This window comes from Electrophorus electricus, chromosome 16 (genome assembly GCF_041902795.1).
Source record: "Electrophorus electricus isolate QZ-2024a chromosome 16, ASM4190279v1, whole genome shotgun sequence".
NCBI classification, from domain to species: Eukaryota; Metazoa; Chordata; class Actinopteri; order Gymnotiformes; family Gymnotidae; genus Electrophorus; species Electrophorus electricus.
Window position 1 is genome coordinate 24,313,144 of NC_137512.1, and position 16,857 is coordinate 24,330,000.

The following is a 16,857-nucleotide window of genomic DNA, read 5'->3' on the forward strand; positions in this document are numbered from 1 at the left end:
TTTAGAACTGTCTCATAAAATCAATCTTAAAATTATTTCGCTATTTACTGAATGCCTGTGTTACTTTGTAGTCCGATGTGTTACTGAAATAGTCTATAAATATGTAGACTGGACAAATATTTCTTAAATACTCCGAAAAAATCCTTGGGGTCAGTAAGTCTCTGAGACCTCGATAAGTTTGCCAATAGTCAAAAGTAATATAAAAATATTCGAAAAATAGAACATGTCCTATATGGGGCACATTTCCGTTATCAAACGGCTCGGTTTTTTCAAAAGGTGCCACTGAAGACAAATTGTAACGTCAAAGCTACGCAGCAGCCCACTGAGAGCAAAGGAAGCCACAAAGTCCCTCTTCATTAAAAAAAGGGGAAATTGTTACCTGTCCAAAGGAAGACTGACATGCAAGCTGGTGAATTATTTACCACTTTTAAACAATGCCGACTTCAGTTACTCCGTTCAGAAAGCGTTTCATGAAGCCTGGGACAAATGATAGTCTCCACGCCATTCCGGCGGCTCCTCACACATACGGTGCTCTCAGCGTGGCGCACTCCAGGTCTTGAGGAATTAACCAACGTTTGATGGTTTTAAACCATAATTCATGTTTCTTTTTTATTTCTTTTGCCGGTTTATCGTTGACAAGTTTGTTTTGCCCACGGGGGCGCTCGTGTCCCGGGCACGCAGCCTCTAAACGAAGTCATTAAAACACGGAAATTGAGCAGTTAACCGATTAACGGATACACGTGCGAATGCGCGCTGGTGCCGCCGCGGCGATCCCGGGTTTCCGTTATAATATGTTATATGAGCGCAAACGTGAGTTATGCCATTTAACCTACAAGGCCACAAAAACCGAAGTCTGGGGGTGATGGAGGCGGTTTTTGAAGCAGCAACCAAACAATACTTCTGAGGAACTAGTGAATAGATAAGTTAAAGACCGACGGGCTTGTTAAAATCTAAAAAATAAAAATCCCTCCGCGAGACTTGTTTTTTGCGGTTTGCGCGTAAAGCACTAGGTGCCTTGGCCAGGCCACACCCAGCTATTGTGAATACTGAATTATTCATGATATGGAAATGAGCTGGTCGCTAAGCCTTGCGCCTCGCAGGCAGACGCCAGTAGGACAGCTCGCGCGTAGCTGGACTGTCAGCGGGGGCTCCTTCCATCCTCCAGCTCGAGTTACGCGGACGCCCCGATATTTAAACGATGTCGCCCACGGTGTCCCCTCGCCTCTTCTCACAGAACGAGGTAGCGAGGCACTGCACTAAGGACTCGTGCTGGGTGTTGGTGGGGACGAGGGTGTATGATGTGACGGCGTTCCTCCGCATGCACCCGGGAGGCGAGACTCTGATATTACGGCGGTCTGGAAGGAACGTCAGCGCGGCGCTGGACGGGCCGCCGCACCGGCACTCCAGGAACGCGCGCCGCTGGCTGGAGCAGTACTACATCGGAGAGGTGGACGGAGCCGACGAGCGCGCGGAGGTGTGTGCTGCTGGTTCACCGCTGCGCTCGGCTTTAGTGTAGCCACTGTTCAAAACGAGGAAGTTTCGGTAGACGCGAAGACACGCTCGACTGTATATGTATATATTTTAGGAAATCGCTACCAGCTTCTTAAAGGGAAACGAAAGGTTACCGTGTTATTTTCTTCGTCTCACTTTCGTTACTTGTTTTAACTGTTTAGAGCATTGGATCACGGTCCTCCTTTAATTCACAACGCTTTTGAAAAGCAGCGGCAGAAGTTGCTGCTTGTTGCGCGTACTCCAGCAGGTGTGTGCGAGCGTTGCGCAGATTGCGGAGGCGTTGCGCGTACTCCGGCAGGTGTGTAGATGCGAGTATGGGCGTTCCTCGTTAGGCAAACAGGCTTCCCGGGGATACTTGTGCGTGACTGCCTCGGCGCGTACCGCTCACCTGAGGGGCAGGCGGGGGAGGGACCTTACCACTGGGGAGAGCTCGTTTTTAAGCGGAATATGAACGCGCTCTGCATATACACACGTTCATGAAAATTCAGATATTTACTAGTTTTGGTTATTTAAAACAGTTAAACCACTATCACCCAGATTACTGGGTTACCAGTATATATACCCGAGCGAAAGGGGAGGTGTTAATTTCTTACCTGAATACGTGTGTGTGTGTGTGTGTGTGTGTGTGTGCGCGCGCGTGCATCTCTCGTTCGCTCTCGCTCTCTCTGAGCGAGGGCGCGCGCGCGCGCAGTGGACCGGTCGAGCTCGTCTGCCCCTGCTGAGACATTCAAGCACAGCCCACACAATAAGGACTGTATTAATGCTTTCCATTGTACTCCGTAGGCTTTTTGAAAATGTCAGTAGTTGCTTTGGTCACTCTTTGTCTATTATATCTGATAAGATAACAGAATGCTGGTATGGTCAGGCTTTCTCGTTGTTATTGGTTAATGGAGGTACTCCTGCATCGTATTTTAACACTTTTTCAAGTTTCCGTGGTTTTAGTCCACTTACAATGTAGTTTGACCCTCTAAGTATCACTGTCCAGTGATGCAGTATAAAATGTATGTGGATCAAATAATGTCATTTTTGTGTGTGTGTGGCAGGGGGGAATCATGTAGATCACATTTAAATCAGGCCCAAGTCTGGTGTTCTTGGTGGCTCTTTGCTTGTTCATTGTTTGTTCTGACAAATCGCTGCCCTTGTTTTGTGTATCTCATACAATATGCTTTTGTGGACTCTGTAGCCCACTGTGGCACACAGCCCTGGGGTTTGTACTCCAGCTGCCTTATGGATTCTTTCTGCCTTTTAAGCTACTTAAGGTGCATCATTATACTGTGTGTGTGTGTGTGTGTGTGTGTGTGTGTGTGTGCGCGCGCGTGCGCGAGAAGAGATGTAAATTCCTGTCTTTGACTGCGGGGTTATTATTTGTGTTCAATCTCAGGATGCAGTAGCACGTGTTTTTCTGTCTTGGCCTTTAACCTGCTTTGGTTAAATATCACAACTTCACAAGTGGAGTCTTGCATTGCTTGTTGTCTTTCTGCTGCTGACTCTAGCTGGCGGGTAGCGGACCACACGGGCTGCATTGTTCAGAGCCATTGATTCTTCCCTTCTCAAAGACAGATGGGCTTATTCACAGGAATTGCACTGATGGGCTAATAGTTACGGAAGTGAGCGTTTCAACATCCCGCACTAATGCCAGGGAGGGCGTTCTGTTGTCGTGGCAACAAAACCCACTCTTCGGTGTAGCGTCAGAGACCCTGCCGCCGGTGTGGGAGTTCTGGTGCTGGCACAGACCTGATGTTCCAGATCTGCTTTTGCTGATCTGCTAACATTTAACGGTTAGCAGATAACTTTACAAAAGTCGTATGGTCATGTTTTAACTTCGGCCCTGTGTAGTGGAGGTTTGGCTGGCGCTCTGACACAGTAGGTGTTTAGGTGGTGTTTGGTTGGTGCTCTGATACAGTAGGTGTTTAGGTGGTGTTTGGTTGGTGCTCTGATACAGTAGGTGTTTAGGTGGTGTTTGGTTGGTGCTCTGATACAGTAGGTGTTTAGGTGGTGTTTGGTTGGTGCTCTGATACAGTAGGTGTTTGGGTGGTGCAGAGTGCTGTCATGTGACTGTGACTGTGCAAAGGGGCAGAACTAGGGTGTCGTTATGTGTTTAAGCCATTCGGTCATAGTGCTGGCACTCATGAACACCCATCAACGCCAGAAAACAGGACAAGTTTCCACAAATCAAATGCAGCAGGTGTCTCTGATTAAGCAGCCAGACAGACTCGTGTTTTATTGTAGTGGGTGATGTGATTTCGGCTGTTGGTTTGCGTTACCGTGAATCTGTCATCAATCCAGTCTTACAAGGGGACCATGCACAAGACAGGATGATGATGATGATGATGAACATGGTGAAGAGAGGAAGGATAGGAAAATGAGAAGGACATAAAGGATAAAAAGATACATAGATGGAGAGGTAGGGAACTGGAGAGATGGACGTATAGATGCATGGATAAATGGACAGACACAGAATTAAAACTAAGTAAAGTTCACTTTTATTCCAGGGTGCTTCTTTTTCTTTTAATTCCTTATTTCATTGTTCTTTAATTTCATTTGATCTTTGTCCTCTGTGAAGCAGTTTGAATAGCCTCTGAGGTATGAATATATAAATAAAATAGCCTTTCTTTGCTTGATTACCAGGGATGTACTCTGGTTGCGATTGTTAGCTGTGACTGGCATGATCGAGTCTCATTCTTCTCCTTGGAGATGATGTCCTTGGAAGGGCAATGGCACCAAATAGCTTTTTACAGATTTTTGCAGTGCCTTTGACCTCGTATAGCTGTTAATATGAGTTACCGTGTAACCACAGTTCTGGAAGGGCAACAGAGGTGTTAATGTAGCTTAGCGCCTCTCATGGTGCGTGAAGGTCAAAGGGCAAATGCTTACCTCACATGCAGTATGTTCTCAGTTACACCTTTGTTTGCTTTTCTCTGTCTCACCTCTCTGTCCATATTCCTCGATAACTAACACGCACTGAGTAAACAGAAGTAACGATTGTGTCAGACCGTCATTTTGACAAATCGTATTGCTGTATAGTTTGTCATTCACTCTAGAGGAAAATGGCACACAGTTCATACAGGAGCAGCCCTGGAGGGTAAAATGTGTCCTACACCCCCAGCTCCTTACCTAACAGAATCTGCCCTTCTACTAACAGTAACTGCCCACCACTAACAGAAACTGCTCCTCTCCTAACAGTAACCCACACAGAGCAGCTTACGATGGTACGTATATGATGGCGTCCCAGGGGCCAGTGAACCTGAGCTCTGGCTCTCAGCCTAGTATTTGGATACAGCTAACACAACCTTCATCTGAGCCTGTTGTGAATGTTGTTGGTTTTTGTAAACTGTTCTGAGTCAAGGCACTAACTACATTTGAATGCAGCAGGCAGTGTGATGTAAATCACACCATTCATGTTTCTTTGAAACGGGTGATCTTGTGATCTCTCTCTCTCTCTCTCTCTCTCTGTTTCCCTGCAGAAGCACAACATCTATGACTGAGTCGCTTTTCAAGTGATGACTCATTGGAAAGATATTGCATAATTATATGAGGGATTGTTATCATATCAGTCCATCAACCACATTATGAAGTACATTTGCTATAATAGTTTCAGCCATAAGGGCTGAAATAACCCAGGCTTGATAATGCCTTATTAAAATATTGTGGACTACAATTGGCACAGTCAGTGAGTGCACCTTGCTCTCAGTCAGCTGAAGACGGCTTTCCCGTGATTTCTGGGGGCGGGGATATTTTAACTCATTCATTTGACCTTAACAGTTCATTAATCTACATCCAGATTTTTCGTGAGCCAATATTCTAGCTGCAATCTGTTGAACTACGGGGAGGTTCCAGGATACCAAAGCCTGATTCCTGTAACTGTCAGTGCCATGTAATATCGTCTAGATTTGAAGGTAAAACTGAGAATTGGACTATTTCTGTTCTAGGAAGTAGCAGTGAAATCCTGGGTGAACACTAGCCCTCGTGCAGGCTTGCGTGACTCCTGAACACTCGCCCTCCTGTGTGTCGCTTTGGCGATGGCTGACTATTCTGGGAGTGTAATGGCGGAGGTCCTGAGCTGCTCTCTCCAGAATGCCTGTTCTGCGTGGAGACGAGTCTCATTCCTCTTTCAATGGCCTTTTTTGTTTTTTGTCCCTTGGAAGGGCATGGGCACTGTCCCCTGGTGGCTTCCTGAACTTGATCTCTGACTAACCACCCCAAGTCCCTTCAGAAAACATCCACATAACCTTTCTTTCTATCCCCTATAGCTGAAGACTGACACTAGACCAGGCCTGCTGTGATGTAGATGTTGTTTATACTGCTGGGTTGTTATGGTGACCGGAAGTTGCTGCTGAAACCTTTCTGTTCTCAACCCTCTGTGCATCTGTGCTCTGAACTGCTGGCTAAAGAGCCCCAGAGAGATGGGGGTGGGTGAGGGGCAATTGATGAAGCTGGTGATCAGAGGGGACGGTGGCACCAGTGTAGCCAAACCTCTGATTAATTGCCACGCACCACAAACACAGCCGCCGGGTTCTCTATCGCTCCCTGCGGAGCCTGAACACCGCTGCATCACTAATTGCATCAAGCTAATGCGGTCCCCCATCGGAGAAAAGCATGCTGGGTAAAACACAGGCGGCGTCCGGAGTGGTGGGGCAGGCGTGTGGTGGAGTCTCGGGGGTGTGTGTGTGTATGTCAGCTGCACCCCCTGGCTCGTTCTGCGGTGGCTTTGTGGCAGGAAGTGGATGAGCTTGCTGCAAAGAACTTGGGTCTCATGGTTCAAGCAACAAACTTCCTGCTGCCTGATAATGAAAGTGAAATGGTTGTTGTTTTGGCTCTGTATTCTAGTACACTGACTTTAAAAGAACATGACTGTTAGGTTAATGAAAGAAATCAATCTTTTTTTTCCCCTCATGATTGAAAGTATTCTTCATGCGTCCATTGCTGTGGTCTGACAGGGGTTCACTCTCACCAAGATCAGCTCTTAATGGCTCTCAACTCCCAGGCTTAGTAATAGGTTATTAATATTATCATTTATTTTCAGTAAGTATTATGAATTATTCCTTGAGGCTAGTATGAAGCATCTGTTTAAAACTGTAAATAATGAAAGCCCAGGAGGAGGTGTTTGGAGTGTAAGGAGTTCCTGGGAGTGCAGACCCAGGAGGGGGTGTTTGGAGTGTAAGGGGTTCCTGGGAGTGCAGACCCAGGAGGGGGTGTTTGGAGTGTAAGGGGTTCCTGGGAGTGCAGACCCAGGAGGAGGTGTTTGGAGTGTAAGGGGTTCCTGGGAGTGCAGACCCAGGAGGAGGTATTTGGAGTGTAAGGGGTTCCTGGGAGTGCAGACCCAGGAGGAGGTGTTTGGAGTGTAAGGGGTTCCTGGGAGTGCAGACCCAGGAGGAGGTGTTTGGAGTGTAAGGGGTTCCTGGGAGTGCAGACCCAGGAGGAGGTGTTTGGAGTGTAAGGGGTTCCTGGGAGTGCAGACCCAGGAGGGGGTGTTTGGAGTGTAAGGGGTTCCTGGGAGTGTAGACCCAGGAGGAGGTGTTTGGAGTGTAAGGGGTTCCTGGGAGTGTAGACCCAGGAGGAGGTGTTTGGAGTGTAAGGGGTTCCTGGGAGTGTAGACCCAGGAGGAGGTGTTTGGAGTGTAAGGGGTTCCTGGGAGTGCAGACCCAGGAGGAGGTGGTAGTGGTGAGCATAACTGCTCTGCACCCCCCCGGCTCATGGTGACCTGCAATGCTGTTGCTGTAACAGCCTAGCTGCCCTGTTTTGGAATCTGCTCCAGGCGTTCATTTGGCAAGAACACTGAAGCTCTAACCACGTCTGACCCAACACTGTCTGCCCCGGCACAACTGCTTCAGCAGGACGACTGATTGATGATTAATTGGTCATCAATTATGTGTGTTGGAACTGGGAGGGACCCAGCACTAACACAAAGGTGTTTAATGGAATGGGTTTTGATTCTAAAGTCAGTACTGTGTTGTGCTGCATTATTGTATTTATATATGGTTTCAAAGGTTTCTGTATATTTAAATGTAGGAATAGTGTTCAGTATATTCACAAAGCAGTGAATGCGTATGCATTAATGTACAACAATGCACGATGATGTATAAAACATCAACATGGGGTTCCATCCTTACACATTGTGGCACCTGTGGATGTTCTAGCCAGATGGCTGATGCCCCGGAGGTAGCGGTGGAAGGTTGATTTAGCACTCACCCATAGAATGGAAGAAGACCATGTAAAAACATCCACATTCACACAGTCTGTCCGAACGTGTGTTTTGATATTTATAGCTGATTTAATATCCGTGTATCCACATCACTGCACAGAAATGATGATAGCTGTTAAACTAACAGTTTAATGACAATGATTGAGATATAGTATGTGTATATAGTTCATAAAGTCAGATATTTTAAGTTCCTTGTTGATGTGCTGTTGGGAGTTAAGATCACCACCTCATAATTTAAAAGCTGTAACAGTTGGCTACTGTTCATTTTGGGTCTTCACCTGTTGGTCTCAGGGGCAGCATCTCTGAGCTAACGGCAGAACCACTGTTAGAAACAGTTAGAAAGAGGTTTGAAACCAGTGTGAAGTAGTAACCTACCTTAACCTAAGAGGCCTCGCTGAAACACATCAGCCTTCTACAAAGCCACAGACACCTGCTGCCGTTTGGTTGTAGTTGCGTGTTGTTTGCTGAGGTTTTGTGTTGAGGGTGGAGAGCGCATCTCTCACTGTCTCGTCAAGATGACGTTACTGGCATGACTGTACAAAATACAGTATTGGCAAAACACTGAAAATGTTTACAAAATAATAGTAATAACAGACAACTGTAAAAAATAATAAACCATGAATAAACAATAAATAAACAATAATTATTATTAATAATAATAATATAATGATAATAATAATAATAATAATAATTATTATTATTATATTAGTAATAATAATAATATTATAATAAATAAATAAATAAATAACAGTGTAATATAACAGATAGCAGTCCCTCCCTGTCTCTGTCTTGCCGCACTGCTCACAATCCCTGGTCTTCTACACTGTTGTATCACAGATCTGTGAATGCACAGGTTGACTTTTGCACCTAGACCGTAGTTGAGGCAGAAGAACAAGGTGTGTGTGGTGCATATTGTCCGTGCAGGAAGTACAAACGCAAGCTTCCTTTGCGCTGTTTCCCTGTGAAAACGTTCCAGTCCAGTCCAGGGCATGTCGTTGGATCTGGGACTGCAGATGGTTTGAAGCTTAACTGGATCTTTGGTTTTTCACCTGCTTTCATAATCTGACCACACCTGACAACTGCCATGCTGTACCTCATAAGACCTCTCTCTCTCTCTCTCTCTCTCTCTCTCTCTCTCTCTCTCTCAAGACCCATCTTTCGCTCTGCTTCCCTGTCCTTTTTGGATTCTGCATTGTGACTGCATTGGTACAGTGTGCAGAAAGCCCTGCCCTGCAGTACTACCAACTGATGTAATGGAAATGGAAAGAAAGGTAGCGCACTTGGAGTGGCTGTGTAGGTTAGACCAGCTGCTCATCTTTAACATCCCTGTTTGCGCAGTAGCGACTTGCGCTGCTCCGCCTTTTGGCTAACTTCTAACCCCATAGTTTCTTCCCCTGCCCAGGGCTGACCTGAGATCAGTTCTTTTGCTCCTCACATACAGCTCAAGCCATCTCTGCTGATCTGATGTATTTTAGAGGCACACATGAAAGACATTTGGATGGTATTCAGAGAAGCAACCACTTCGCATTCAAAATGATCTTGGTGCTGAATTTGTCATGGAATGCATGACTACCCAGTTGCGTAATATAGCAGAACACCTACAACAGTACTGGCTGCTGGTATTTCAATATTTAAAACTTCTATATTAACTTTATTGCAACTAGCTTCATGAAATAATTTGTATACATTTAATTTGCATTTACATTTGTGGCATTTAGCAGAATACTCTAAAAATACAGGGATCACTGCTGATGCTTTGAGGTGTGAAACTCTATAGCAGACAATAAGTACAATAATAATACTGTACAATAGGTACTAGAGCTTTAGTTGGTCAACATAGGAGCAGGATCAGTGGTCACTTAAATATTCCACAAATAGACGGGTCTTCAGTCTGTGTTTGAAGACTGCAAGGGACTCTTCTGTCTGGACAGCCAGCGGAAATTCGTTCCAGCGACTGGGAGGTGGGACGGAGAAGAGTCTCGTAATTGTCCTGCATTTCACGATAGAATGCAATCAGTCATATGAAAATCATCAATCATCACATTCTGAATTAGAAATCATTTAATATTATATAATATAGTGACTTTGTGTGTGTGTGTGTGGGGAAGGGGGTATAATTCATTTCTCCACCTGCATGATCTGTAGGACGGGGATTATTTCCAGAGCCGACGTAAGGCAGGTGATCTCGCACTATTCACAGTGCATGAGCCAAGTTTTAAATGACTCCAGGCCAAGATCCAGGAGCACGGTATCAGTGGTTGTACAGTAACGGGCTAAAGGCTAATGTTTTGTTTGTTTTTTTTTAATTATTACTTTGTGCTCTTCCTCTGTCTTCTTTATCAGTTTGTCTGCTACCACGTGTCCTGTGCCGAGCGTGATAAGGCTTAAACATCGGCACAGATGAACTCTTGTGGGTCACGTGAGCAGCAGGTTTGGAAACGGCAGGGAAGCAGGTAGCGGCACATGGAGGACTGGCTCCCGAAATCTCAGCAAGCGCAGATAGGCTGTGGGCCGTGTCAGTGCTTGAGAACGTCTCAATCAGACCTCACGCGGTTGTCACAAATCTAATGGTGTGTGTGTGTGTGTGTGTGTGTGTGTGTGTGTGTGTGTGTGTGTGTGATTATAAATGAAGGAAATTGTTCTAAAATAAATATAATGTGATTAAAACTTTCAGTTTATGCCCAAACTGACAAAATGAACTGATTGTATGATGCTAAAAAGATCTGGAAGGAGTTTGTGTGTGTTGAAAGCTTTCAGGCTCATGGGTAACTGATGGGTTTTTCCGTTTGCGTACTTCACAGATTCCAAACGGAGATCATCAAATCTCTCCAGCTCTTTATCAGCTGTGTCACCGCGCTTGCATATTCTGCCAACATCACAGTGAACCTTGACCCGTGCACTGACTTTTCTGGTTAGACAGAAACCCGTCCCGCCGACGCGCGGCCTGCCGCCTTCTCTGTGGCACGTCGCACTCGTGTACTCGGCCGCGGAAGCTGGCACGTTCACGCCAGCAGAGTGTTGGCACCGCGCTCATGTGGATGCACAATGGCAGCACACAGTAGCACACCCCTCCCACATGTACGTAACAGCTGCCACATTCCAGGCCATCGTGCTGCTTTGGACTCTCTGAGCCTCGCAGGCATGAATCTGACGGGGACATGCGCCATGCTGCACAGCACGTTTTTCTGGTTGGAGGGTCTGAGAAAAGTACAAAGGGCACTGCTTCTCTCTCTCTCTCGCTCTCTCTCTCTCTCGCGCTCTCCGACAGCATGTGGAAGACTGGGTGAGGATTTGAGGGAGGGTAACGCTTCCCAAAACAATCTCTCCTCTTCAGCCATAAACTGCTGATTGTGGTGTCTGTCCAGATACCTGCCAGTTATGCTGCTGGTTGGGCTTTCAGGGGAGGGGGTGTTGTTGTTGTTGTTGTTTTTACCTTTTCAAACCGAGAAGGTCGTGGGCATTCTTGTTTTTGGGGTTTTGGCAAGAGGCTTTCATCTGGAGGTCGTACTGGAAGCCTTCTGCGCAGAGAGAGAATCCAAGCTGTATTTACTGTTTTGATGATGAAAACAGTTCAAAGGGGTTCAGAGTATTTTGGGCATCAGAGTGATGTTTCGAGGAAATCTATGTGCGGGATGGTAGCTGCTCTCCAGAGGCGGAGTTTGAGAACTGTGACTCATTTAGACCATTCTTCAGGAGCAAGTGTGTTGAGGGCGTGTCGGGTGTGGGAATGGAACGGAAGGGGCGGGGCTTTCCAGTGAACTCACGTAGACCAGCATCGCACCACTATTACCATAAACACAGCCCTGACACCATAACAGTCCCACTGCCCTTAGCAGCACGAGCCTCTCTCTTACACACACACACACACCCCTAGCCTGTCCCTGCTGTGCCAGGCTGCACTCAGCTCCCTCCTCTTCTCTCATGCCTTTTGTTCTCTCTCTTTCTTTCTTTTCTTTGTCTTCTCTCTCTCTCTCTGCTGTTGTCCAGTAGGAGAAACTCTCAGCCAATCATGCCACTCTTACACCACTGACCCGTGTACTGACCCGAACTGACCTGTGTTACTCCACATGGGGCTCAGAGCTGACAGTTCGTTACCCAACATCACTACGTTGCTTTGTTTTATTCAGATGTTTGTTGTGAACCGTCCAGCAAGTCAGTTGCACAGTCAGTTTTTATGCGCAGGTTCAACGGCACTGTTGACCCGGGCCCCTGAACCAGGTAAAGCATCTGGGGCCGTGTTTGTTTCCAGCTGAAACGCTCCCTCTCTGGTTCATGTGCTAACTGTACCAGAAATACGGGTCCTTTCTAGCCTTGCACATTTACACAGTCAGTGTTGGTTATGAGGGTGTGGGACTGATTTCAGGCCTAAATGTCAACGTTGGTTCCTCATTGTTCAGAGTCCAGCAGACAGTCATGCCTCGCACTGTTATCTACGTCCACACCTTCTCTGGTTCCGTGGTTCGTCTTCTCTCGAGTGCTCCTTTTGTCAGGGTTGTTCTCTCTCCAAGTTTCACTTCTGTGTCATGGCTGCCAGCGTGTGAACGGCATGGCAAAGTGTGGGTACTCTGGGTATTTACATGCCCTGTGCCATACTGCACTCCTGCTTCAGCACACACTCCTCACAGCCCCGAACACACTAGAACATGGTGCTCCCAGGCTCAGTGAATACAACCAACCCCACCTTCTCCACCCCTGCTAGGTGACAGGTGGTGTGGAGACACAATAGGGGAGTTTACCAGTCTCCTTTCTCCTTTTAACTCTCTGGTTTTGTGTCACCAGACACCTCCACTCCACAGGAAGCACCCTGGGAGCAGAGATTAATTGGGGTAGTAGAAATTGGTACTGTTGTGACCCCCACCCCCTAGGCTCAGAACATGCAGTCTCTCTCTCACTCACTCACACACACACACACACACACACACACAGAGCAGTAATAGTGATATTAGTAGTAATAATGTGGTGGTGTTAGTAGTAATAACTAGTAGAAGTAATATTGTGACTATTAGTATTAATAGTCACAGTGATAGTAATTAACTTATAGCAGTAATAATGGTATGAGTAGAAGAAATATTGTTTGTGTAGAGTAGTATTAACTGTAAACAGTGGTCAACTACGCTGACACTTGTCTGTGCTGACTAGTGCCCCCTGTGGTCAGAGGTGTCACACTCGCCTGGTAACAGTTGAGTGGGCTTCCAGTCACTGATCTATGTAAAGTTCACACTCCCGCTAGACTGGCTGGGTTTCGACCTGCCTCTAAGGCTCCTGGCCTCACAGGCGTGACCCCAGGCAGGCCAAAGTAGCCGAGCCTCGATCATACCTGTTTGTCATGCAGGACCCTCTGGTCTCCCGAGTTCCAACTGAGGCCTCCATGCTTCTCCAGCAAGTCAGATATATTTACACACGCCACAAACAGAACGTTTAAACAGTTCGATGCTTAGACTCTCCTGCATTGGTTTATTAGAAATCCTGACAACACACGGACTGTAGAATTAACAGTGCAGATACAGGGCATAATGTGGCTGTGAGTGTATGTTCCTGGGTGTGTACTAGATGTTAAGAAATCTTTTAATCATTTTTGTGTGATTGTCTTGACGGACAGGGCTGTGGGAGCAAGCTGACTATGGGTGTGTGGTATGCACACGGGTAGATAGGGGTAGGTGGGACTGCAGTGTGAGATCGATTACTGGGTGAGTGGTGAAACAGGGCAGGACTGGGACAGGCCAATAGGGAGGGGAACGCCCAACATCCCATAATTTGCTTAGTATTTGGTTGCTGTGGGGGTTTCGATCTCGCTGTGTGTGTGTGTGTGTGTGTGCGTTTACACTCGAGCTTCAACTGAATTGGTGCCATAACTCGTGGAATGCATGGTGGTTGATTGACCTCTGGCCTGGAGACATCATGTGCACACTTGGGTCCTGTGTAGCACTCATTCACTCAGCATGGTGGATCAATTCTTCAGATTGTTTTGGAAATGCCTGCGAAAGGAATGCATTTCATGTGGAATGCCAGGTCGGCACCAGAACCAGTACTACGGCGTGCTCACTTCCACAGAGCTCAGTTCAGTTGAATTGTGTCTGTATAGTGGTTTTTGGGGCATGTGGTCACAGAGCAGCTATACGGAGATCGTGTGTACATTGAATGCAGCCCAGGGCCTCTAATGAGAACAGCCAGGGGACGATGGCAAGGAAAAACTCCCAGAGAGCAGGAGGAAGGAACCTGAAAGGGACCCATCCTCCTCTCATCCATGGATAGCAAAGGAGACAAAATGAATAAAGCTACTTTTAACTTCAGTCTTAAGAAATGAGGTGTTTGTCGGAGGTGCTCAGGTTATTAGGTGGGGATCAGTACTACACAGACTGCACATAACAGGACACGGTGAGGTTCTGCATTCCCTGTCCTGGGCTCTGGGGGGTGTGTCTGCTGGACTCAGGTCGGGCCTGTGAAGCCTGTTGGTTTGACCTTTGCGCCTATCCATGCTGCTGCCACCAGGCTTCTGTCGTGCTTTGCACAGAAAGGACAAACCGCTTCTAACTTCTCATGACACACGAACACAAACAGGCAGACACACTTTCCTCTGACTACAAACACATGCGCACACAAGCGCACCCGCGTGCACGCGCACATACTCTCTCACACACGCACGCACGCGCATGCATGCGTACATATATACATGCATACATGTACATTCTATGAACTAATAGCTGACTAAGGAGTCTTGGGTAGGAGACATTTGTGACACTAACTGGATTCCAAGGTGATCGTGTCATGTGAAATATTTATTATATTTATATAATATGTCAAACAAAAGGTTCTGTGGTTTATACTGGGAAGTAAACCAGTGATGGGAAGAGATGCTGGTGTGTAGCACGCTGGCACATAGTGGACCTCTCACAAGCATGGTGACCTAAGGTCATTAGAGAAACTAGAAACATTGTAACCACCTTTCACTTATTAATGTGATATCTCTCAGACGTGTAAGATTAGATTAAGATGTTTGGGAAACATGTCTATTTCCAGAAAAATCTGAAATACTAAAAAACAAAAAATTCAGTCCACTGACAGGCTGGCTGGTGGATGTTTGTTTGCACATAACTTTTTATTCTTTTTCTGTGAGTCTGTGAGTCATAAATGTGTGACGAGGTTTGCTTTTTGTGCACTAACCATCGCACGCCCTTGTTGTGTACTGGGGAGGTTGTTTCCTGACGACAGCTTCTTTGCGGTGGCGCTACTGGTTTAAGCTGCCCCTCTGCTGGGCTGGATAATGAAGACCAATGTTTATGCTCTTTCGATACAAGCTGGTGTCCAGGCTTTCTGTGAACACACAGCGTGGATAGAGACAGTTCCTATAACTACATTTGTTTGTTTCTATAAGCTCCCCCGTGGGAGCCGGCTTAATTGTCATTCGCGTATTTTATTTCTGTGTGTGTGTGTGCACGTATCAGGTATATCCAGTTTGTTTTCTGCTTTTCATGACCATGTTCGACCATGTTCAACAACAAACAAACCCAGAGGAAGTTGATGAGGTAATAAGCGCAGCTACTGAGAGTGCGTGAAGGCAAGTAGTGACCCAAACGAGAATGAGAGCAGAGTCTTGGGCCACAGATGGTGGTGTGAACAGAGATGTGAGCAGATTCCTGCTAGTGGCCATTTTCCACTGACTAAAGCAGGACACAAAAACGACGCCTATTCCCCATGAAAGCCACGCCCATTCATACTGAATTTCCACCTCCATTAACAGGCTTTTAGTGAAATATGACACATACTCAGCAGGTTCACTGACACTGGTGGTCTTGACTAAGACGCATGGAGAGGGTGTGTGTGTGCGTGTGGTTGGTGTAAGTGTGATGGGGCAGGGTTAATCACCTATTAAGTTAAAAGTGGAGTGTTGCTGTAAAGAACCCAATTAATACATCACCTGTTTTCACCTGTGGGACTCAACTAGTGACCTATGAAGGGCAGAGTGGATCAGTGCCACGTACACACACCACCACATGCAGACCGGAGCAGGAGAACCAGGACCCATGTTGAGAGAGCAGGGTGGCCGATATCACGACTGATGAAATAATTGCTGAACTTAAGTGAACGTTTGATTAACTGTATATATTTCTTTTAGTTGTTGACTGCACTGTCTGTACACCTGTCTGCAGTGCACTAATTTTAGATAACTGAACATATCAGCTTATTGGATGTCCACAGGCAGTAAACACCAGCAGGGTGCATGATTTCTAGTATAGGGCTCAAACTTTCTCTCCACCTTCCCAAAACTGTCCCGATGCACATATTTGTGTTTGTTAAGGTTTAATGACACTCTACAAGCCAAGTAGCCAATCTAAGTGGTCAAACAAATGAAGGAAAAAATGATAATTTAGTTTGCACAGCTTACTCATATCATCTCCCGAGTGACTCGAGAAGACGGATAAGATGACGCATGTCTTATTGGGACTGCATCAGCGCTTCACACAAGCCTCAACCTTGCGACCTCTGCTCAGGGGTCGTCGGCTAGGCGCTTCCCTTTGCGGTATAATGTGATGGAGCGGAGATTCTGTCCTTCATGGTGTTCAGATGACTGATGGTGTAAACACAGTGAGAGAGACGCACGCATACACACAAACACATGCACGTGTCTTTTTTGGTTATCAGCCTCGTGAGCACAGGCATCAACCGATGCCGATTATCTCAAAATGGCATTAATCGTCCCACTTAATGGACCGGCTGATGTATCGGTCGACCGCTAGCCTGCACCTGTGCTGTGAGGGGCCTGTACATCTGCTGTATAAAGTGCTTCTGAGAACATGCGGCCTCTACCGAAATGCGTTCATCTGATCTTCTCGCCAAGAGAAACATAAAGTGAGTGTGTGCACAGAAGTGTGGACTTTGTAAAGTGATGCAGCCACCTGAAAGCTCAATGAAAAAAAAGAAACACATGACTGATGTGTAAGAATACGTGTCAACTTTCTGATTGTGTGTGTGTGTGTGTGTGTGTGTTTTAGTTACAGACATTAAGACAGAGGGGAAACAGACAAGATCCCACCGACACAGAAGAGGAAGATTCTGCCATCAGCAAATGCAGCAAAGTTGACGATGAAACAGTAAGAGAGACAGTGCACGTGCGTTTATGTGATTGTGTGAGAGAAAGTGTGTAT

General features: G+C 46.4%; 1 protein-coding gene across 1 annotated transcript in view; it reads left to right on the forward strand.

The window, feature by feature from the left end:
• The first annotated feature begins 1,100 nt into the window (after positions 1–1,100).
• The window catches only part of fa2h (fatty acid 2-hydroxylase), a 26,137-nt gene continuing 10,380 nt past the window's right edge, over positions 1,101–16,857 (forward strand). The window contains exons 1-2 of the mRNA XM_027017193.3: positions 1,101–1,474; positions 16,705–16,803. Of these exons, the coding sequence (XP_026872994.1) occupies positions 1,199–1,474; positions 16,705–16,803 (375 nt within the window). The 5' untranslated portion in view covers positions 1,101–1,198. The remainder of the gene's footprint in view (positions 1,475–16,704; positions 16,804–16,857) is intronic.